Source organism: Serinus canaria, chromosome 8 (genome assembly GCF_022539315.1).
Source record: "Serinus canaria isolate serCan28SL12 chromosome 8, serCan2020, whole genome shotgun sequence".
NCBI lineage: Eukaryota > Metazoa > Chordata > Aves > Passeriformes > Fringillidae > Serinus > Serinus canaria.
This window is the reverse complement of record NC_066322.1, coordinates 8,957,829-8,981,634: the sequence shown is the minus strand read 5'-3', so window position 1 is coordinate 8,981,634 and position 23,806 is coordinate 8,957,829. Positions and strand designations below refer to the sequence as shown.

The window sequence follows — 23,806 nt, the reverse complement described above, 5'->3', positions numbered from 1 at the left end:
AGGAAAAACGCCAACAACCCGCCCTGTGCCCAGGATCAAAGCTGGGAGCCGTTTGAGAGCCCTTGGACAGGAACATTCCCTGGTTCCTCTGGCCAAGCTGCTGCTGTGAAAGGCTGCTTTGTTCCTGAGGCCTCAGCCTCGCTTTTCCTGCTGTGGACTTCGCTCCCGACGGTGCCTGGGCAGGTGAGATGGGCAGGTGAGGTTGGGCAGGTGAGGTTGGGCAGGTGAGGTTGGGCAGGTGCTGGGACCAGGGACACTCTGGCTCTGCTGCACCAGCAGCTTTGATGGGGGCAGAGGAGCAGGAGAAGGAGCCCCGGCTGCTCCTCTCCCCTCCTGACACTGAGGGCAGGTATAAAACACCCAGAGCTATTTATTCCATGAGTGACGTGCATCCAAGTGCCCTTGCACTCCTCCTCACCCCCTCTTCCACCCTGAATCCTGCTTTCTGCTCAGGTCTTCACAAACTTTAGGCCAAATTAACACTTGCTTTTTATTTTTTTAGGTTTTTTTTTTTTTTTTTTTTTTTTAATAACTTGTGTTTGCTGTCCTGACTTGGTGTTGAACTGCACCATTACATGACACTGGAATTTCCCTTCCACAGCTCCTTCTAGGTTATGGGGGCTCACCGCCTCTGTCTGCAGTGCTGGGACAGTTGGGTTTGGCCAAAATTCCCCTTGCCAGTAATAAGGAGAAGTGAGTTCCCACATCCTCCAGGTCTCCAGTCTCCAGGGTCCTACATCCCCAGGTGCCACATCTCAAGTGCGGGAGGGACTCTGAGGCTGACTTGGCCCCTTTAGCTCGGAGGTGTCTCCCAGCAGGTCGGCCCAAGCCCTGTCCAGGTGCCAGAGGTGGTCACGGTGCCTGGTTCCTGTGGCTCCAGCGTGGGGCAGGAAGGGCGGCTCTGGCCAGAGCCCAGCCCGGAAAGCTCGGCCGGGCCCTTGCTCAGCCCGGCTGTGTGGTGGGGTGGGGAAAGCTGCCAGGAACAGACCAGCCCTGTGCAAAAATGGGAACTTGTGCTGCCGATGAAAAGTGCTTTCTTTGGGTAGGATGTTTGTGTTTCCTTTGGCAGGGCGGCTGCGGGAGGGTGCACAGCACCTGCCCAGGGCGGCCGGCTCTGCTCTCAGGGCACCCATCCTGCCCCTTCCCTTGAAAGTGTGAGCAAAGGCAAAGTTTGGGAAGTGCTCCAGCCACAGCTCTGCTTGAAGCAGGCTTGTGAATATCAAGTGCTTCTCCTGGGCACAGCCCTGGGGCAGCAGCTGGGAAAGCTGGGATCTTGCCCAGAAGCCCATGCAGGAGCACAGGGAAAGTTTTTGGGAGGCAGGGGCACACCCTGGCCCCTGCCCCCCTGCCCTCCTGACATCCATCCTAGTCTGCCTGAAGATGCTCTACCATGGGACATGCCTTTGCTTGCCCTGAGGCCTTGTGACAGCTCATGCTCCTCTTCCTGTTCCTTCTCCCTTTTCTGGGAACCAGACCCTGAGTTGCTCCAGTTTGCATCAGGGCTGGGAGGCTGAGCCAGCTGGACATGAGGAGCTGCCTCCTCCTGCTCCAAGGGAGAAGTCAAGGCTTTGCCCCTCTTTTGGGGAGATGACTTGGGTCTGGTGGGACCAGGGAAGGGAAGGGCTCTGGGCAGGTGGCTGTGCACAGGAGAGGTGGAGCCCAGTGAAACCTGCACTGGGTTTGCCCTGAAATATGCCAGTGACTGGGCAGAGGTGGCCAGGGTGCTTCCCAGGAGCCACCACCACCATCAAGGATGGGTTTGGAGGCAGGAGAGTGGGCAGCAACCCAGGCTGCTGCTCTGCAGCCTTTTCTTCTTCCTCCACCAAACCTCTGCCCAGGGAGCACAGAGACATTTTGGCATTTTGTCCCCTACCCATCACTTCAGAGTGAATTAGATCTCGGTGAGAAAGGTTTGCCATCAGAAAGAAAAGATTTGATAAAAATAACAGTCAAGATAAAATGTGGAGAAAATAGTAGCCAGGGAAGTGGATTATGCTGGTCAGAGTGAAGCCTCTGTCCTTCCAACCCTTCTGGGCTCATGGATAACATTGATATAGAAAGGCTAATGCTGGTGTGGGACTGTGCCAGTTCAATAAAAATCAGTGTGGGGTGTTTTCTTCCTCCCCTTGAAAGTATTTTCCAGACTCAAATTTTGCAGATTACCGTTTTGTTCCAATTTGGATGAAACCTGACAAGCAAGACGAGATTTCCCATGAAATGGGGATTCTGGGTCTCTGGCCAACCCTAATCCAGCAGTTCATTTGAAAGCTGCTGACTGCTGCTCCAAACTTGGACTTGATGCTCCAAGGAGGCAAATGCTGCATCTCATGTCTCACAGGGATGAATTATGGGATTCAGGCAGCTCCCTCTGTCTTGGTTATCTTCACATTCACCCCAACCCCACTGGGACTGGTGAGAGAAGCAGCTGCCCTGACTGCATTTCCAGGCTCAGGAGCTTCATTCATGGCAGAGGCACCTGATGAATCCCACATTTCAGCTGTGCATGTTGAAGTGGGATGGAGGGGACAAGCAACCACATCCCTCATGGATTTTGGGCTGCTCAAGGTGCTGTGCAGCACACTCACCACCCTGCCCTTTACTGATGACTGTGGTACTCAGAGCCATGGCTGTGGTTGTGTTGCTCCTGCTGCCCAGCAACACAGTGTCTGTTAAACTAAACTATTAGACTAAAATAAGTCTGTTTTGAGAGATGAAACCAAGGAGGAAAAGTGAAGCAGCTTGGTTGCTGCAACAAGCCCCAGGTTTCAAAGTAAACCCTGATCCCTTACATCAAGGCACTATGGCTGGGGGAGGATGGGCTTTTGGACGTGTTTGGGATTTTCCTGACAGATTTTTTTTCCCATGGGCAAGATCCTCACATGAATCTCCCACTACAGTGGGTTCCTAGATGGGGGGGAAGAGAAATCCCATGAAAGCAGCCTGGGGACTTTTGTCCATCCATCCTGCAGCCCTGCCCTGTGGTGCCACGCCTGCAGGTGCCAAGCCACTGCCTGCCCCTGGGACGGGTCCTGTGTGTGAGGGGGGGGGAAACCCAGGGGACTTGCAGGAAGCTCTGTGGAACTGCTGAGGATGGAAAAATCCTCGGGATCTGCCCTTTCTCTGAGAAGACATCTGAGCTGGGAGGTGTTTTTCTTTCCATCCAGTCAGCACGGCCGCTTGGAAATTTCCTACGCCGGCTCTGGCTGTGATGTTTTCATAACACAACGAGCAGCCTGGCAAAGCCCTGAAAAACCATTCGCCAATTAGTGACTTACATCTTTCCTGCAATTCTACCTCATTAGCCCTTATTAAAAAGAAATAAATGAAATAATAATAAAAAAGAGCCAGGCCCCTGGAGCACCTTACAGAGTCCTCTCAGTTCCTTGCTGTTTCCCCATTGCTCTCCTCTTTCCTGGGGGTGCCAATGCAATGAACACTGGCCCACAGAGCCCATGGCTCATCCCTTGGGTACCACGTGGCTCCTGCTGTTCCAGGTGATGTTTCTAAGGGGCTGCATCCTTCCAGTGCTGTGGGCAGGACAGCGGGGAGCACCTTGAGGTGCTGCAACATGGGGTGAGCTCCTTGCTGGGTATAATGACAGATGACTGAGTGAGCCCATCAACCCAGCATTTGGGTGCTCCCAGCTCCCCTGCCCCATGATCAGGGGCTTTTCTGCCCAGCTGGGTGCTCCTTGCATGCTGGTGGAGGGGCCTCTGGTGTGGGTGATGGAGGGAATGCTGACTCAGCAGCTGAAAAGGCTTACATGTCCCTGTGAAAAATGCTGATGCAGCATTTAAAAAAATATGGTTGACTCAGGAGGTTGGAAAAATGTTGCTTCTTAGTCTGCAAAAAAGTCGACTCATGGGGCTGCAAAAACACCGAGCCACACACAGCCACAGCCACTGGCCCTAAATTTCTGAGGATGCTCGGGTGGCAGCCCATCTGACTGCCAAGTTTAAGGGGCAATACATCCCCCCAGGTCTGCCCTTCTTGCCATCATCTGTGTTTGTAATGAAAGAGGATCAGCAACACCACCCCCAAACTCACTGATTTTTCAGTGGTTCGAATGCTTGGTGCTCATGAAGGAATTGGGAAAGCAAACAGTGATTTCCCAATGTCCTGCAAAATCTAGGTGAGTGGATGCAGCTGAGCCATGTCTTTCCTAAGTCTGCTCAAGTGGTGCATGCCCTCCTCTCCCCCCAGCAGCAAGAGTGGCATCACCAAAGGTGGTTTTCCCTGCTGGCAGAGGAAGCAGTGAGCCATGCAGGAGCACTGCTGATGGCTCCTGCTCCCTCAGAAGATGCTGTGAAAGGAGCGCGGGGAAGGCTGCATTAAGGAGCGCGCGTGTGCTACGTGTATTCCTCCCTCCTCCCAGCCCCAGGAGGGGCTTGCTCTCCAGCCTAGAGGAAATCAGACCTCTGCAAGTCTTTTTTTTTTTAAAGCTTCTGTTCAAGATGATGCCCATGGCCTCGGCTGGGGGACAGACACAGCTACACCAAGGCAGCCCAACCACGCTGCAGTTCGGAATTTATTAGAAACAGCTGTCAGTACATCCTTCTAAAACATTACATGTCAATGTGCTTTATTGCAATTTTTTTTTATTGCGTTTTTTTTTTGATCTAGAGCAAGTAGGCCCAGGATGCTTAGTGTCTGGGATTTAAAAGCCCAACCATCTAGTAAAAGAAAGTACAGCAAAATTGTAACACACCCGGTGACAAGTACAGTGTTGCATTACTGAGCTAGAAACTACAGGATGACTTGTCAGAAAACACTAACATACACTTGGTTTCCTTATGAAGCAGTTTGTTTCTTTTCTTTAAAAGTTAAACTACATGAATTCCTTTTTTATTTCTTTTCTTCCCCCCACCCCCCTCCCCGACTACACCATAAATGACAGAAGAACAGATTTTACACAAATAACAAACAAGAGTACCAAAGTTACATGCTGGAATTCATCTGGAAAACAAAATAATTCAATAGCTTCTGGAGAAGCAGGTTCTTAACAGATGCAGTTTCCCTTAAAGAAAAAAGAAGTCAAAGAAAAGCGGAAACATTGATGCAAAGGTTGTACAAAGGAGTGTGCTGTTATTTCAGCCCTCGACACAAGATCAAACACCCACTCATGCTTTACATTGAACCACACCTTGTACAAAGAGTCCACTCACAAAGGGACACGCACCAACACCACCCATTGCACATCAGCTCTGGACAGGGGGCACTGAGGGGCCACTGGAACGTGCAAACAATCACTGCATCTCACAGGAGAGCAAGAGGGGTTTCTTTTGCTAAGCCTTTGCTTGGGACACCATTGAATGCTTTGTCCCAGAGTAAATAACACCCCAAATCAACTCTGTTTACAAATATAGTAGCAACCCCCCCCGAGGAAATCCAGAGTTCAGCATTTCAGAAGCACATATGCAAGATGAATACAATAAACTCCTTTTCGTTTGACAAAAAACCAACCCAATTCTGCCTAAACACGTGGCAGAATGTGCTAACAGTGAGTTTTGTTTTATTTTTAAGGGGCAGTGCCACTTACAGCTAATGCATATAAATGTGTACGTGAATATATTTTACATATATCTATATACATACAGTACATATACACACACACGCACGCGCACACACACACGGATGATGCAGACCATTACAATCCCATGGTGCAATAAACAGCCAGATATACAAAATTAACAGGTTTTCATCAAACAGATCTTTGCTGGATGTAGAAGTCACTCACGAAAACAAAACAGATTCAAACCCCGACCCAGCTGACTGAAAGTGAGCCCCCCACTGCAGCCAGCAGAGACCTGGGGCTGGCCCCAGCATCCTACAAGGCCCTGCTGGGGGGTGACAGTCACCCTTAGAGACCTTTTCCTTTGCCTTTGGATGCAGGAACTTTCTCCAAACGATCCCGAGCCTCTTGCTACAAGCACTTGGAGAGTGCATGGCAGCGGCACTGCTGGACACAGGGGGAATGTCCCTCCCCTCATTTGCCAATGCCAATCTCACAGAAGCAACCCCAAGGGAAGGTGGTGGAGGGGACATCAAATTAAAGCTGCTTTGTCTAATACGGGTTGATCAACGAAGTGGGGTTTTTTCTACCAAAAAGGGCCTGTCTCACTTCTTTTTTCCTTGCCTCTGAAGCTCATATTACATTTTTTAAGGCAAACTTTAGAACAAATGGCGAGTCTTGTCATAAAATAAGGTGAGTCTATGCCAATAGCAATTTAAAAAATGCAAATTCTGCATTAATTGTATGGAGCCAGCCCCAAAGACCAGCACTTCAAGCACTGTCATCATCTAAACAGTTAACAAGCTAAAGCTCCCAATCTGCCCCTTTGAACAAACAGGAAGGAACTGAAAAGATTTCAAGAGAGATTTTTTTCCCCCCCCCCTCATTTGGTGGAAAGTATTTCTGCCCACAGAATGCAAGATTCACAAAAATGTTGGCCAAACTTCACGTAACCCCTTCCAAAGCTGCTGCTCACGCAGGGCTGAACTGGCCCAGCCTCCCGAGGAACAGGCCAGTGCTTCTTTGGGCTGGTCCTTCCCTTCTCCCAGTGCCAAGGGAAACGGGGATCAGCAGAGCAAGTTCCCTTCCCGTACAGAAAGGGCAGCAGCTCCTCAAGGACTTGTACCAATTCCCTAAACCTCTCCTGCATGTGCATTTAAGGAGATTACAACTGGTTATTCCAAAGAGAAGGGTCTGCTCTGGCATCTCCTCTTATTTTATGGTTCCAGGCAGAGATTTCTGGTTCATGGTCTGTCTCCTGCTTCAAACTACAACCAGAGGGATGCTTTAGGGTGCTGATCCTTCCTCTCCACTAAAGCTATTTGCTTTGAATGCTGAATTTGAGCGAGCCTGGTCCCCTCCCTTCACAGCATTTTTGTTCTTCGGGAATGTTATCTTGATTCTGCTATTGCAAAAGCAGAGATTGCAAATCAACCATAAGGAAACTATACTTAAGGAAACTTGATTTTAAACATGGCCTAAACAAAACAACCCCAAACCCATCAGAGTGCTTTGTAAAACTGCATTTTGAACCTGTCTGTCTCTTACCCCTCCTGATCCACAAGCAGTACCTGTTTCATGTCTGCACAATGCAGCAAGCATACAAGACTCACTAACATTTCAGATTTTTATTCCCTGTTAGTGTAACAAAAGATAAAAAAATAAACAGACATTCAAAAACAGAAGCGAGATTGTTCAAGTACCAAATAAGGGGCTTTTCCAAACTCGAAGTGTGACACTCCTATAGCAATTCTGCTGTTTTAAACAGCCACAGCGTTCAGTTACAGACATGGTGCCACCTAAGCCTGTAGAGAGCCCAGGATTTGGGGCAACCAAGACCCTCATCCTTCTCCTGTCCTCCCCAAAACAGCACTAAGTGTCAACATTCATTTCCACAGTCCCATCACAGTTGCCTGGCTTTGCGAGGGAAAAACTTTGATGTTTGCCCTGCTGTGACTAGAATTCAGCTGTGATTAAATGCAAGTTGTTTCCTGGGAATGGCTTTTGGTTGTAGAAGTCTTGCTAACACTAGTGTCAGTGAAAAAGAATCAGGCCCATCACATTAAACGGAAAACTTCTTGAACATCTGCCCCCTCAAGAGAGATGAGTGTGGAAAGAGCATTTTATTTTTGGCATAAGACAAAGGGCTATACTGGATATAACTCTGGATTGCAACTACCACTGGTGCAAAGCAGCAGCTCACTTCACTGCTGATGAGAATGAAATAAAAACCCAAAGACAACCCCCAAAACTAGAGCACTCCAGTATCAGAAGGTGGACAATTGCACGTTACTGCTTCACACACTAGTGAAGCATCTGTTGGGATATCCTTGTTTCTAGGTTGGCTCTTCCCAGTCTCAGATTACTTGTAATCAACAAACAAACTAATGGGAAAATATTTATAACTTACTAACTTCAAAAACATGGCACTCGTGGCTGATACAGTGGGGCCAATGGCAACTGTGGAAGCAGACCTGATTTCCATCCATACCAATACAAAATACTGAAACACCCCTAATTCCCTGCAAATATACTTCAAAACAGATTAGAAGAAACTGTGCATATTTGAGTTTCAGCATCGCCTCCCCCCTCCCCCATTTTAACACTGTGCAAAAGTTATTTCTTCAACTCTACATATATATTTAATACAAATGGGTCAGTGAGATCAATGTTCCTTTAACTGCAGCTTGGTACCAGATGGCTGCTACGACAGTGAGGCTACTTCCCCCTTTCCTCCTGATGTTCTGACTCTTAAAATTAAAACCTTCTCACATCTTACTCTTTAAAAAGAACTTGAGTTTCTTTATTTTGCCTCTTTGTTCACATTTCCTGTATTTGTTTCAGGCTTAACAGCTGCTTTTCATCCTGGGGTGTAATCCTGCACCTCACAGGCCCGTTTCTGATTTCTCAGTCATGCAAGTGTAGAGCAGCTCCTGGAAGCTGTGGGTTCTCTCTAATGCTACTGAGCAAACAGAATTAGGCCAAGCACGATGAGAGGTGCAGGACCAAGCCCTTGCCCCATAGATCACACCAGCTACACGTGTCAGTTGGTTTTATAACAATTTTCATTTTCTCTGTGAGTGCAAAATAGTTGCAGACAGAATCTGTGCAATAGCACATGAGAGTCAATGGGGAACTGTGGCAGCAGCTGGGACTTCAGGTGCCTAGACCACACACAGGGAGAGACAGTGGCACAACAGCCTCAGGAGACTGCTCAGAATAATGGAGCCAGTACAAGGAATGCATGCTTGGCCTGCCCATAGCCCTGCTCTGAAAATCTGGGCAAAACAGAACTTCAAAGAACACTTCGGGATGGCTTATTGGCCCTGGCTCCATCATTCACAGCAAATACATCACCTGTGATCAGCAAAAAGAGCTTGGGGAGCAAAGGGCCAAGAGTCCCAACTCACTCACACCACGATAAAGCCAAGCTACCTTCACAGATGCTAATGGAATTACACTGTATTTACCTTGGCAGAGCCAGGGCTGGAGCCTGGACCAGACCTCACAGGATCAATCAGATTCCACTACAGGGAGACTTCAGACAGCCCTGCTCTGCTATCCTGCTGCTGTCAGGACTGCGAGGGTGTGCCAGGATTTACGAGCCTGGAAGTAGACCTGTGCCTGTTTAAAACAAATCTGAGCTCTACCTGAAATTGGGGCAGACCTGAAATTGGGGCAGATGTGAAACGCTTTGGCCAGGTTACCTCTGTTACAAAAGCAGGGATAAGAAATATGGATTTCATCAGCCTCAAATGGTAACACTAAGAGAGTACAGAGAGATCACAAGGGCAGGGAAAAATCAGACACTCCTCTCACACAGGTTCTTCAACTGGCATGAGGCACCTGGCTATCATTTGTGCCTTTGAACTGATTTCTTTCATTGAGCATTTGGCCTCAGCCCAGCATCAAGGGAATGCTGGATGCCTGAGAGGTGTGAGAATGGCAGAGGTACAGCTACCAGATTAGAACTGCAAATTAGCCAAGAAAAAATTCCATGTCCACAGACCACTGAGGAAACCATTCAAGATTTCCACTAACAGCAAAGGCTATGTCTCATTCTTCCTTTTTTCCTGGGGAAGTAGAAGGGACACACAAACAGATGTGGTTCATTTTGACATAGCAGCTTATGTGAATTTTATTCTTCTCTCACAGAGTTTTGAGATTTGGTAAAGCCTTGTAGGGTATCATTTAAATGAGAAAAGTGGCATCTACAGAATTCCTTGCCTGAAGATTGCACTCTGGCCAATTAGGAAGTATCTGGGATGCGTCAGGGTCATTAGTGCAAAATAAAAAATGTCATGGCATGCCAGGCAACCAGACTACCCTTCCTGCAATGGCTGTCAGTGCTCCAGCCTTGTCACTTCCCTACTTGCGAATTCAAGACATTCAGTGAAATAATACTTTTAGTGTAAACAATATACACCAACAAGCCTGGCACTACTGCCCAGGCATTACAGAAAAAAGCCATTGGAACGGGAAATCAGCCCCAGGGTCAGAAACGGGTCTCCAGCATTCTCAGACCTGCATGACTGTCTGCTTCCTGTCCTGCACAATGGGTGCATTGCAAGGGAAATGCTTCCAGTAATGGGAACAAAAGTAACTTTCAAGGTTGCATGCTGAACAATTACTTTGCCAGTTGTGCTTTGATGCCAAGTGGTTCAGTTTGCCAAACTTAGCTCTTTTTCATTTTAGAAGCTTAAGGAATGGAAATAAGCTGCTTTGTACACTTTCCAGGGAGGGGATTTATTTGATGATTGCTGTAGTTGATGAAGCCCAGGACTACCCGCTCCAGTATTTGACAGCAGCCCTTGCCAAAGGATGGTACCAGACATCCAGTAACTGAGGAGTATGGCTCTCATCCCTACCTGTGTTTTGCATCATGTCTAAAATAACTACAAGGGAATTTTGATTATACCAGAGTAAAATCTTGCTTGGCTGCAGTGGTGTGAGAGTTCAGAACCCAGCTCGCAAAGAACAAATCAGAGGAGATTTAGGATTAACATGCTCACTTCTTACAACTGAGAATAATTATACCCCACCAAAGAATTGGGTACAATAAGCCATCCAGGAGCATTTGATTACATCGACCTCTTCTGTACCAAAATCAAGTGTCACAAGAGTCTGTCACTGTTCAGCAAGAGACCTGCAGCAGGTCAGTGCAAGCTTCATTCTGGTTTACATTCTGAAGCACAGTATCATTAAAACTCTGGAAACAGAATCCCAAGCTGAGGAACAGGAGGGAGAGGGAGTGAAGAAAGAGGAGAGTGAGCAATTACATCAAATCAGACAAATTTAGTGTTTTGAAGCCAGACAATGTTTAGCTTTTCCTTTTATTTGTTTCAAGTTTTGGTGCAGAAAGTATGTGCGGATGCTAATGCAACCTCCCCTGTAAGTGCTCGATCTAGCAACGAACAAAGTTTTGGCATGTTCAGTTTGGTTATGTTTCCTTTAAGCGAAGACCTGTAGTGCCATTGAAACCAAAACTTCGTTACTGTTGGCAAAAAAATAAAGCAACTTTCCTTTTACAAGCATTTTTCCATTTAAATAAAAACCTGAAGCTTTCCCATAATTCCTTTGGTCTTCTCTCACCAAATTCCACGCTACCTCAAGACAAGCCCTCTTTTGGAAGTCCGGCTGAATCGCAGTGAAGCTGCTAAAATTAGCAGAGAAGAATTGCTGTGGCAGAGTTTCCCCCTAGTTTGTTGGGAGTTTAAGACTGAAAGACATTACCAGTGCCTCGGGTAGAGGCTTCAAATTGTGTCTACTAGAACAAGAGAAAACAAAATCCAATTAGAAGTTCCACTGAAGGTGCCTGGCAAAAAATCATCTCCATAAAATGATGCTCTGCTTCCAGTATTTTCATATGCGTTGCGTTGAGTTTATTCCCCTCATAAGGAAACAAAAGTATCGGTGTAAAAGCACAGCTGAGCTTTTAAGGTAGCACCAGGACACCTACACCCAAGTTGTCATCTTGTTGCTGCTAGGCCTCTTTTTGATTCACATTCACAGAATCACTTCTTGTGCAAAACAAGCAGTCTAAGGAGAAAGAATGCCCTCTGAGTTCTAATAAAAATCGTAGAAAAGAATCCAAGATAAGCCAACGCTTTCCTCCTCCCCAAAATTTACCTGCAGAGAGAGGGGGGCATCTGTGCGTAGACAGGATAGGCAAGCCTGACATTTAGGGAATCATTGTGTTGGACAAGGGATGTCTGCTGGTAATGAAGAACCAAATCCTTAAGTGTGCTGTACAGGTTGTACGGTTCTGCAAACCCATAACCTCTTGGAGTGCTGTAGATCACACAGTGTTTCACCTCTCCATCAGCTCTGCAAGGAAAGGAAAGAGGAGAGTTTAACATAAAAGGACAAACCCAAAGTGACAGTCTATTAACAATTAACTAATGCAGCATCTCCGCCAGTCACTGGGTTACATAATGGAAGACCCAGTAGATGTCAGTGGAGGAGATTAATATAGTCTGCGAAGAAACTTGGCTTCGGGGCATGTGATTAAACACTCTTGCATAATAATCCACATAAGAGGGCTCTTCCATCCCAGCAGTACAATTCCCTACTGCATTGTTGTCCAAATGGTCCTTGGGAAAAAGTCAATAACTGAACCAGGAAGATAAGCACCCGAAGTCATTGCTTTTTTTTGTGCTCAACTCACCTAGAAACCTTTCCACTAAGCAAAGAAACCAAAACCCACAAATTATCAGGACCTGCAAAGTATTCCATGAAACACAGGGGCTAACCTTCCATGTGCATTTTTTAATGTTAAACACGGGACAGGTTCAAGCTGATTCATTATCTGAAGCCACAGTGACCGAGTCTCTAACTTGGCAAAGCAGCCACTGGAGCACAGCAATTCCAAAGCAGCTAGAAACATTTATCTGCCAGAAAGATCAGATATTATGTAATCCCTGTACTGGAGCCTGTTACAATCCCAGTCACCTGTAGGAACAGGTTACTTTGTGCCACCCCTTTTTGAGCCTGTAGCAGGATCCCAACCAAACAAAAACATCTGATGAACCCAACACTTGAGTGACCACAATGAACGGAACACAGAACACGGCAGATACTACAGTCTTCAGTTACCTTGAGGTGCTAAACCTTCATATATTCATTTCTCAGATTTGTGCTCAGAAGCAATTAACCTCATGTGAAATAAATCAGTGAAAGCCATTTTGGACTCCAGGACAAGCTTGAAGGATTTTTAGATAATGGAGTTGGAGTATTTCTGACCTTCATTACACCAGCATAAAATGAAGTGAAATACAAGAAATCAATGCAGGGCTGTGTGAATGTCATCAAAGCTACTGCTCAGAAATAATCCTCTGGAGCATCACCATTACCTTACACATACAAGAAAAAGATCTAGAGTTGGGCATATCTGAAAATAAGAATGGAGGATGCCACACCTTTACAGCTCTGCTTTAATTCTTCCCATGCGTCCCTTAGCAGGGAAGAATATGGGAGAATTAGGCCCTAACTTAGGCCCTTACTACAGAGCTTCAAGTTGGGATACTTCAGAATTTTGTACTAACAACTGTGGGAAGTGCAGAGGCTGCAGGGCTACAGTTATTGCACATTCAAAGCACATTTTTGTTACAAAGCTTTTACCATGCCGGTCTTCCTGCAAATATGCAACACATTCCAATGGGTAGGCCTAAGCTAGGCCTGGCTTTTGTTCTCCAAAATAAAGAGCTTTGGTAGAGATTTATGAATTGAGTAGCTAGAACAAAAAGGAAAACAGACTTACACCACAGAACAAGCATAACATCCTTTCTTGCTACTCTCGCGAATTAAAAATGCTCCGTCAGGCTTCCCACAGAGCAAGTCTTCTGCTTGGACACGGTTGAGATCCCCAACAAACCAAGTTTTCTCATCATGATGTGGCAGGTTTTCATCTTCTTCATTCACAAAGTATGTGCTGAGAGGATACATTTGTTAACCAGTGATCAGTAAAGGAGTTAATAAGCAGAGTTATTTTCACAGAAGTCATACAAAGAAATACCAGAATTGCCCAAATTGGGAGGTCGGGCTCCTAAGGAACATATATTAAAGGCTTCTACTTAGATCTTAATTTTAATCCTGCATGTTTCAGCAGAGTTGCTGCCTCACATGACATCACATGACTCCAGTCTTTTATTGAGAAACTGGTAGTTTTTGTTACCAACCCCACAAGAGAAAACACTTCCTAATGGAACACTTCTCAATAAAATCATATGTATAGTGACACTTACTCATCAATATTTTCATTTTTGATCCCCAGCCAGTCATTTATTCGCTTCTGTCTCACCCCCTTGTGATTGAGCCATCTGCCAGAAGAAGAGAACATTAATACATTAGAGCACATATATGGGTTTTCTTAGTGAGCAAGCTGAAGTTCAGACACAGGAGAAACAGTCTGTGTCCAGCTCAGGGACATCAGGAGCTGGATAACGGTGGTGAAATCAAGTGTGGGTACAAGCAACATACCAGAAAAAAAGTACTACCATCTGTTGTATTAGTAACCACAGGTTTTGTTTATAACTAGTGTTTCTTAAATTCTTTATTTACAGGAGTTACAGATTGTGCACCTAGTTGTGGCTGGCTCTTTAAATAATGAAGTCATGAAGAGGCCAACCAGCTCTCAGACATCCCCTGCCAGACTGTAACACCTTAACATACAGAACTTTGGTTATGAAAAGAAAATTAAAGTCTCATTATCCTGATGGAAACAGCCATTAATCAGATTCATCAGAGACACTATTCTGAGGTATGGGTCAGGCTTACTTACACAAGATACTGATCTCTGATTTTGCGGAGCTGAATTAGGTCAGGCTTGATGCTGTTCATTTTCTTATCAGTCTCCCTGTTGTCCAGAGCTTGTTTCTTCAAGTCTTGTTCCAGGCGCATTTTACTGTCATGGATCTCACCCAGGCGTGATTTTAATTTTTCATAGTTCATCATTATCCTGCACGTGGGTATGAGAGAAGAGGTCAAACCAGCCCAGAAGGACTGAACCTGCTGGTAGCACTTACAGAGCTGTCTCACAGAATACCATAACAGCAATTCCTCCCTTTGACCACCTCATCCTTAGATGGAAATTACTGTATGAGTGACAGGAAAGACCTCTTGTCAGAGGGCCTGCAACCTTCAGTTTACCTTAATATATTTACTTCTGGCAGAGATGCAGGAAGAAATTCTCTGTAGGAAGGTAAGCTAGAACAGATTCCTCCTGCACTGTCAGATTCAGTTTTTGTTGTATCAATTATGTGAGCCCACCATAGGCATCAGCAATAGCAAGAATTCAAATGCAAACTTCAATTACTATCAAGAGCTACGAGGAAGTAATGCTGACTGTCTCTTCATTCAAGATTAGTTTGCAGGTTTTGTGTGACTCAGGAAAATTACATCTTTTGCTTCTTAATTGTCTTTACTCAGAAGGAAGCACTCCAAGTGCATAGTGAGATTATTACAGATAACTGTTTCTGGTCCAAAAACCTCCTTAATGTGGTTCAGAAAGCACTATGTCAAGTGAGGTGTTATACCTGGCCTTTCTTCAAAGGCCCAGATCCAGCTTTTTCTGCTAATACCTTCTTGGAAGGGCAGTTTCAAACAATGCACTCACTGAATTTGTTAAATGACAGCTACGAAGCAGTGATCTCCTCTGAAAGAGACCAAAACCAACTACGGACAATGAGATTTACCAGATTTGTGTACATTTCACGGTTTGCAAGTACAGAGTTCTCTGAATTATATTCTGAGCAAATACAAATAGAAATGGGATAAGCAAATTAAATCATTATTTCCTGTTCTTTCCTGGTCCTCATCCCAGTATCTTGATTTACTGAAGTTAAGAGAGGATAATCCAGAGATTTCCCAGCTCTGCAATTCTCTGAGAGAAGAGAGCTTTACTGAAGGCTGAGATACCTTGAGGGAAGGTCTCAGAAAACACTGAGCTTACAAAGTGGCTTATATGATTTATATGATGCTGTAATGGCAGTGTCAGTGTGGACACCACTGTTTCCAGGTAAGCAAACAAAACCTGAGAGCCCACCGCTCAATTTCTTTGTCGTTGCCCTCCCTGCGGAATCGCTCGATGTATTCTTTGCTGTATCGCTCTTGGGAGTGGCACTGCTCCTCAAATATCTTAATTGTTTCATTAAATGCTTCGATTGCAGTTCTCTTCATCTGAATTTCCTGTGTGAGAAAAGAGTCCTTCATCATTTGGTCATAACACAGACAACAATGCAAGACTCATTTCCCTAAACTGACTGAGAAGATGATACTTTTTCCCCCAACTTAGATAAAATAGGATTAATCAGCTTTAAATTCAGTCAAATGTCTGAGTAGGGTCAGGAAAGAATTGGGCAGACTTACTCCCAGTAAGTCTACCCTCCTCCCCTACAAGATGCTCTCTATTAGGCTGCAAACCCCTCAAACATTTTAGTCATATTTTCCATCTTAGTTTGCAGGAAGACTGCCAGCAAACCTCCTCCCCATATATGAACTATCTTATTTTACAAGAAGCAGTCCAAATACCGTATTCACACTTCCTTAATGCATAATATCTGGTAACTGACTTGCACATGATTTCACAAAAAAACCTGGACAAACTCCTCTACAACTCTCACTGCAGCATGTGGCAGCTGGAAATACTCAGCAGTGTAAAGCTTCTAAGTGTTGGCCTTCTCCACAGCTTTTACTTTATATTAAAAAGTTCAGCTCCTCTTTTTTGCCCCACACCATACCTCTAGGACTATGAGCAACAGCAATATTCACTGTTTCCATCAAATATGAAACTTCCTTGCTGTAGTCCACAATTTACTAAGATTTTTTTCCTTATATTGCCTTTATAAGACTTAACAGGATAAAAAAAATTTATTTGCTTTTTAAACAACAAAAAACACACTCTACAAAGAGCCAAAGCAGTACCAACCTGGGATGTTCTGGTATATTCTTCATACAATTTGTCATACTCTTTGCTCTTTTCCTGATACTGAGCATGGTATTCTTGAAGTTTTTTACCTACTGCATCTATATTATCTTCTTTCACCAACTGATCCTGCACATACAAAGAGCTGTTAAGTCTTCAAGCAAAGCAGCTTTTCCTTAAGAGTATTCATTTGTCCACTTATGCATATTTGCATTTTACAGATATTAGCATCATGTTTTATAATCCACTTTCCAGAAAGCACTGCATGTAAATCTGCCATCCTTTGTGAAACATGTTCCACAGTTTACAGACACAAGGAACTGGAACTACGGGACACCAAGAGCTGTGCCAAAATCCTAACCTTTCAAAACCTCACCACACCTTACTTTCGGGATTGCTATCCCCAGCTCAAGAAAGAAGGAAGCAAATTGCTTAGAATCTTTGGTTAAAAATCAGAGTTTGGTTTTTTTTTTACTTTTCACAGAGTGAGCAGCTGTACAGCTCATATGGGTAGCACTGGCTACAGCAGCGCTTAGTGGACTCACAAGGGTCCAAGGAGAAATTAAAAAGTTTCTCAGAGGTTCAACTCTGCTGCCTGTCAGGGTTTAAATTCTCTGTTGGGCTCAGATGGAGACTGGAAATCTGATAAAATGTAGCAGCTTAGATGGTTAGACAATTTGGAAGATGCAAGTGAGGCCAAATATGAAATTTTTGGGAAAAAAAAATCCTGTTTTCAAAAAAACCAACCAACCAAAACAAGTAAAAGCACACACAAAAATAAACCACCAATAAAAAATATTATCCACATCTGCAATTTTTTCCTGGTCTGCACTAAAAGCCATTGGGGTCTGATTAAACTCTTACCTGCTGGTACCTGGACACAGGATACATCAACTTCACATCGAGCTTGGGGTTGTACTGAGCAAGGGACTCATTGCGGTAGTGGTTAATGAGTTCCACAACGGAATTAAATGTCAGTGGATCAGAAAAGCCGTACTTGCCATCCCGATGGTAGATCTTTATCAGTTTGTTGTTGCCACCCTTCCTGTAAAGTACAGTCGTTCAGAGGTTTTGCTGTGTCCCTCCCATCCCTCAGCAGCATTAAGGCTGATGACACCAGTGAAATTCCTGGGCGAGTGGCTGCCACAGTGCACACCTTCACAGTGATTCTTTACACAGCAGTAGTATTAAGTAGTTTAAGAGTCAATACACACAGAATTATCATCACATTATTTGAACAGGAACAAAGCCCAAAGTAAATCTCTTCCTATGTGTTCATTCTGGAGCCAGCTTATGGTATTTAAGTCCTAGCTTTGCCAGAAGTTTTGCAAGGGAAAAGGAGAATTCTGAAGGCTGAATAAAGGAACTGTAAGAAAACCCAAACCCATAATTTCCTGCAATTCAGGGTCACTAATAGTATACAACAGAATACAGATTTATACAATTATTAATGAATCTTTTTGAGTTATGAGTGCTAATATAGGATACATGAATTTACAAAATCCTTTGAGGATTACAAGATGGTTGTAAATGTAGTTATCCAGATTTATACATTCTAGCGGTTTCCTCAAACTTAGTGCTTATTTTTTCCTTTTTTTTCCCAACAACAGACTGTTTAGATACTGTTCTGTCCTTCTCCTGCACTTACAATTTTGCCTCCTAAAGACAAAAATTCAGTAGAATTCAGTGAAATAACCAAATCATGCCAAACCTTGGCACACAGGCTGTGAACTTAGAAGTTAAAGCAGAATTTTAACTACACCCTTGGGATCAAACTTACCACTAAGGCAATGGAATTTCAAGGCAGGATCAAGTACCTGCCATATCACAGTAACTCCCAAGGGTGTGCTACAAAGGCTGTGGCTTCTGTGCCTCACCTGCCTGTCCCTAACAATCAACCTTGGGAGCCTGTCAGAGGCAAGTGGCTGGGCAGGCTGGGCAAGGCACCAGAGCCAGTCACATGAGATTTCTGCCTAACTGCAGCAGACAGGGCTGGGGCAGCTCTGGGAAACCTGCCACATGCAGACTTGAAGAAAAGAACATGGCTCCAAATCAATATTCCAAAAACTTTGGATCAGAAAGCACAAGATACTCTTTTTACCAAGACATTGTGTTCAGTTCTCCTGAGCTGCACGCTGATGAGGTATTCAACACTCTCCAATTAATCAAAGGTCTGGTTTACAAACACCTTTTATCTTAGCAGTTCTGAAACCATGAAGCACTCCTGAGCAGCTCTCCTCCCTGAGTCCCATCTCATCTACACAGAGATCCTCAGGGTAATTCTTAGTGAGGCACAGCACTCAATGCACAGAGCAGAACCGACTGTCAGACCTGGCTCTTTATTTGCTTGTTCTGGGATGTGCAGAACTGGGAAAATCTCTCAGCTTCAGCCACATGAGCTTTACACAGCCAGGGCTGTCACTGGAATGGCAACAGCTCCTCAGGGCTTTGCTGAGGGGACCACAAGTGCTCAGTGCTCACCGCAGTGTCAGAGTGTAGTCCCCCTGCATCTTGGTCGATGCGTCGCGCACCAGGAATGTTCCATCTGGCATGTCTCGTAATTTGTCATTGACTTCTTCCCTGGAGAATGGAAAGGGAGGCAAAATTAGAAGTGCTAAGGACATGACCACCTTTGCCACAGGTGAAACATCTGACCCAGCAACACCAATGTCTGCAGAGTTCAATCTTCTGTCATGCTCAGGCTCTCCAATTTTTTAGGCCACCTAAAACAAGTCTCAGCTTGTGGAGCTGTACCAAAGAAAAGTAGCTGCAGTCAGCTGCCACTTAGGAAGGAGTCTCTGTTTAAACAACAGTGGCTCAGTGGCTCAACAGCTGTGACTCAGTTCACAACCTTTCCCTTTAATCTGTTCATGTTTTAAAGTCCACACTGGAACAGATGCCCTTTGAGAAGCCAGTCCTGACCTCTTAAGACATGGTCTCTAGAATCACAGCTCAAAGGTGCCTAGAGTTTAGCACAGTTTTAGTCTCAAGAGGCTCATTATTGGCTTAACTCTGATCTTATTTACAGCCCTTTTAAACCACTACAACCTTGCTAGCTGCAACTTTTCCTTATTTACAACTAAGGCAGAAGGATAGTCAGTCCAGAGCTTTAAGCTAAACCAAGAAATCTTTTAGTGAAAGTGAGTACCTGTAGGCATTAAGAAAATTGTTTCAGCTGAAGAGATATGCATCTTGCTTATGAGCACTTCACCCAGATTATGTGTCTTACTTTATAACAGCTCCCTCAAAGGTTTTGGAAGCCCTAAGCACTTTTTAATACAATCATTTGGAAACTTCAGTTTCTCAAGTAGCCTTAACATTTTTTAGGTGTTGTAGGAAGCCTAGCTGAATCTTACAAAGAAAAATCAACAGCAGTTTTTGTTGTTTTTTTTTTTTTTTTGTTCAAATACTAAGGAACAAAAGTATTCAAAAGAATAACAAAAGAATAGCCTTAGCTTTGATTTAGCTACCTGAAAACTATTTTGTTAGTAAAACTGACTCCTACTGAGTATCACATGCTCATATCCATTTATTCCTCTAGGACCACAGATTGGAGCCAGTTAACTTTTTTGAATGGACAGATAGCAACCTACAGGTTTGGGCCTGCAAGCTGCACCCTGGAGCTCATGACAGAATTTTCAGCACAAGCTCTTGACTGAAGAACATTGCTCCTGCCCTGCTAGCCTGATGCAGCCTGTACCTGCTGGCTGCCAAACCAGGGTCATAAACAATTCCATCTTTACATAAGCGTGTATCAAGTTTAAATCTAATAAAGCCACTCCAATGCGATTTGCAGTGCATTAGCTCCTGCCATCATGGGCACTGGTAATTGAGGGACAAATCCACAGTCAATAAACTGATACCAGTATTGAGCAGTTTTAAACAAACTGTGATCAGGTTTTGCCACTCTGCTTCAGCTTAAAATTAACAGAAAAATATCTCTGCCAAGGCCCTTCAAAAGCAAGATCTATGAGGCTTGCTTTATAAAAAGATAAGGGTGGTACAATAAAGATATGAAAACTTTATTTCCCTTCTCAGAACGTCAGTGAGCTCATGTGGCAAACACACTCTGCATGCCTCTATCTGCCAAAGTGCTTCAAAATACTATGTGCACAACTTTGAGCAATTCCTGATCACACTCCCAGCACAGTTGCCTGTCCTCTTACAGCTCCAAATTCTAGACTCTTCAGAAGTGCCTTAAGAGGGTAAGAGATGACTGAACATTTCAGTTCTTTTATGCAATTAAGTATATAAAAACAGGTCTTTCATTTTCTGTACCTAGCCCAAGCAATCTATTTTCTCAAGTGCATAAAAAAGGGTTTTCTTCAGAGGCAAAACTTAATTTGTTTGGTATGTGTCTCTATCATCAATAGCTCAGTATAGCTGGATGATGGTTAGCATTTGTAAGAGCTATTTTTCATATCACCATGTAATAGAAATTGATAAAGGTGAAATTTTAAACAAACTAAGAATGCAAATCCTTTTATCCTGAAGTATTATTTTTATACTGAAATCTTGCTGAACTGCATGCATTCCAGGATTGCATGTTTACAACACTTCACTAAATATCAGATTCAGAAGCATTTATCTTCTTTTTAAAGACTGTACATGTTGGCAAATTTAGAAACTCAAAAATTACTGTCACCAAGACTGGCAATATCTGCACCAGAAGAGCAACAGCTTAAATATCCTGAATCCAGCTGAATACTTTCACTTAAATGCTTTGTCAAGCATGGTCCTAAAGCATTCCCTTCCAGTAAAATGCTGCCTGAAATAGGCATGCTCTTTTTGTCTTGAATTCTAGCAGGCTCATCCTACTTTTAACAGTATATATTAATACCTTTTAATTAATATGTTCTAGCAATATTGCTTACCTTGAGATGTCCCCCCAGTACCACTCTGCTTCCTGCAGACAGAAACTGGAATTGTCCTTTATTCCATTTGTATTGACTGGAGTCATTGGTTTGGGGGGCTTTGGAGGAAGAGCTGAAAAAGAAAAACAGATTAACAAAACGTAAACAGGAGAAAATAATCACTAAACTGCTAATGAAATATTACAGGAAAAAAAAAAAAAAAAAGAGAAAATGTGCATCTTGAACTCAGCTTTCAAGCTCTCTCAAACCAAATGGAACTTGTAATCTTAAAGGAAGTCTGAAGTCAATTGTTCACTGTGATCTGAGATTTTTTTAGTATCAAACGCTTGAGGGAGGGGAAAAGTAAGGAGTATGAGGAAATGTGAGTTTTTGTTAAAAGAAGACTGGAGCAGGCACGACTACAAGGGCAGGTGCCGCCTAAAGCTCCAAACAAGTGACAAAGGTGTATTGTGTTTGAAAGCCACAGCCTGGAGAGCATTGGGCACCACTATGGAAAAGCTCCAGTTGCTCAGGCATCAGAAGCCCTGAAGCCAGCCCACAAGAGCAAACAGGTGAACTCTTCAGAGGGAAAAACACTGACAGAGAGCAGTGGTGGCTGGGCAGGGCTGTATCTGTCACACACCCAAGGTTCATGTTTTACCTTGGGTTTGTCATTTAGGCTTCTGTTTGGAGCTAAAACTGTGACTCTTTGAGTACTACAGGACATGAGGTGATAAGGGAAGGGGACAGGGGACGATAGGTAACTGTTAGAGTGCCTGCACTGCTTTGCTGAAGTGCAAGCTGAAGTGTTTGCCACAGGAAAGGGGATGCTACAGATGCCCAATAGACAGGCAGAACTGCACACCTGCAGGGCTGGTGCACGCCTGCCCAGGATTCCCCTATCCCGAATTCATGGCAAACAGGCTTTTACTTCCATTCTCAAAATAGGTTACACAATGTAAGGGCATACAACACACCAAAGCTGTTTCTGTTTGGCCAGTTTTTGCTCAAACAACTTTATCATGAACCTGACTGTAAGCCCTGAATCAGTTAATTCAGCAGCCACAGGCACGTTCATGTACTGGGAGAGACTGGTCTGTGAGCAGAAATGTATTATACATTTTCTTTTGGAAAGGTGCCCTGAATGCTCTCCCCTGTTTTGCAAAGACTGGATGCTTCATCATAAACATTGCCACCAAAAAAGAGTATTTTTTAGGCATTTCATGAGTGTTTTACAGAGGAGTAGGTCACATTCTTATTCAGAGTAAGGAAGCAGCTACACACATTGATTTGCTGCTAGCACGTTTCTAAGTCAGACCCTGAACATCTGCTCCCAGCCCTGTGCCCTCGCCATCAGATTACACAAGCACCAGCGAGCAGGCCTGACACAGTGACAACAGCCATCTTTCAGATGCACAATCCCCAGGTACACACAGGAACACAAATAAAGGCAGCAGAAAGAAGATTTTGATCTCCAGCTTCAGCACGGAATGGCTTAGCACTGAGAGGTGTGCTACTTGGCACCATCCAGCTGCTCACCTCCGAGCCACACCTCCCACATTAAAGAAGAGAAAACAGTTCCAACTGCAGTCCCAAATACCATTTCATGCTGAATATCCAACACAGTAACTTCACTGTTCTCTGACAAACCAGGAGATGCTTTAATTGAGCCAATCTAAACTAAATCTGAACCTTGACCCAGACGTTTGCACCCTGGGGTTGCTGACCAAACACCTGATTCAGATAGCAGCATTCATTCTGCGGGACCGAGCATTAAACCGTAGCATACAGGTTCTTTTTATGGGGTGAGCTGGGAACTTTCAGGTGTGCACACATCTAGTGAGGCAATAACAGGTCTTGTTGTAAAAGGAAGGTGAAAACCTTCAGATTCAGTGAAGTAGCTTCCTGGTTAGGAAGCTTCAGTTATCCCTAGCTTAACTACTACAGTTGTTTGTGTAGTGCCCAAGTATTTGCACAAAGCACCACTGAGAGTAAGACATGGCTCAAACCCTGCTTTGCTTGAAGCTCCCAGCCCCATTCAGGGTCAGAGGAACACATAACCAGGCTAAGCCTGTGGAATCAGTTGCATTCACTGTGCTGTTCCATCTCCCTCATTCAAAGTTCCTGAATTAGGAAATGTCATCAGGTCCTCCCTGCTCCCAACATCACACCTGGGAAAGGACAGCTACAGCAGTTCTGAGTCTCATCAGTGTCACAGTAAATCTGAGGTCAGAAAACCTGCAGATTCACTCCAGAATCTTTTGAAGCCTCTGAGTCATCAAAAAGCATATTAGGTTTTACAAAACACACAAGAGTGCAGAGAGTTTTTAGAAAAGTGCACCAGCACCTGCAATTATTTCAAAGGGACCTTCAAATTAAGGCCTGGACATATCAACAACTTCAAGCTATTTTACAGTGTAAAAAGCCTGTTTTACACTGGTAGTAGGGGCTTTCCAGAAGGGGCTTTCAAGTGTTCTCTAGAATACTTAAATACTTCTCTAGCCCTCCTTGTAAGATTAA

At 44.3% G+C, this 23,806-nt stretch overlaps 1 protein-coding gene across 1 annotated transcript in view; it reads right to left on the bottom strand.

The window, feature by feature from the left end:
* Positions 1 to 4,510: 4,510 nt before the first annotated feature.
* The window catches only part of PIK3R3 (phosphoinositide-3-kinase regulatory subunit 3), a 32,562-nt gene continuing 13,266 nt past the window's right edge, over positions 4,511 to 23,806 (bottom strand). The window contains exons 2-10 of the mRNA XM_009088684.4: positions 21,308 to 21,419; positions 18,915 to 19,013; positions 17,298 to 17,478; positions 16,437 to 16,562; positions 15,555 to 15,697; positions 14,292 to 14,468; positions 13,756 to 13,830; positions 13,272 to 13,442; positions 4,511 to 11,839 (exon numbers count right to left, since the gene is read on the bottom strand). Of these exons, the coding sequence (XP_009086932.1) occupies positions 11,638 to 11,839; positions 13,272 to 13,442; positions 13,756 to 13,830; positions 14,292 to 14,468; positions 15,555 to 15,697; positions 16,437 to 16,562; positions 17,298 to 17,478; positions 18,915 to 19,013; positions 21,308 to 21,419 (1,286 nt within the window). The 3' untranslated portion in view covers positions 4,511 to 11,637. The remainder of the gene's footprint in view (positions 11,840 to 13,271; positions 13,443 to 13,755; positions 13,831 to 14,291; positions 14,469 to 15,554; positions 15,698 to 16,436; positions 16,563 to 17,297; positions 17,479 to 18,914; positions 19,014 to 21,307; positions 21,420 to 23,806) is intronic.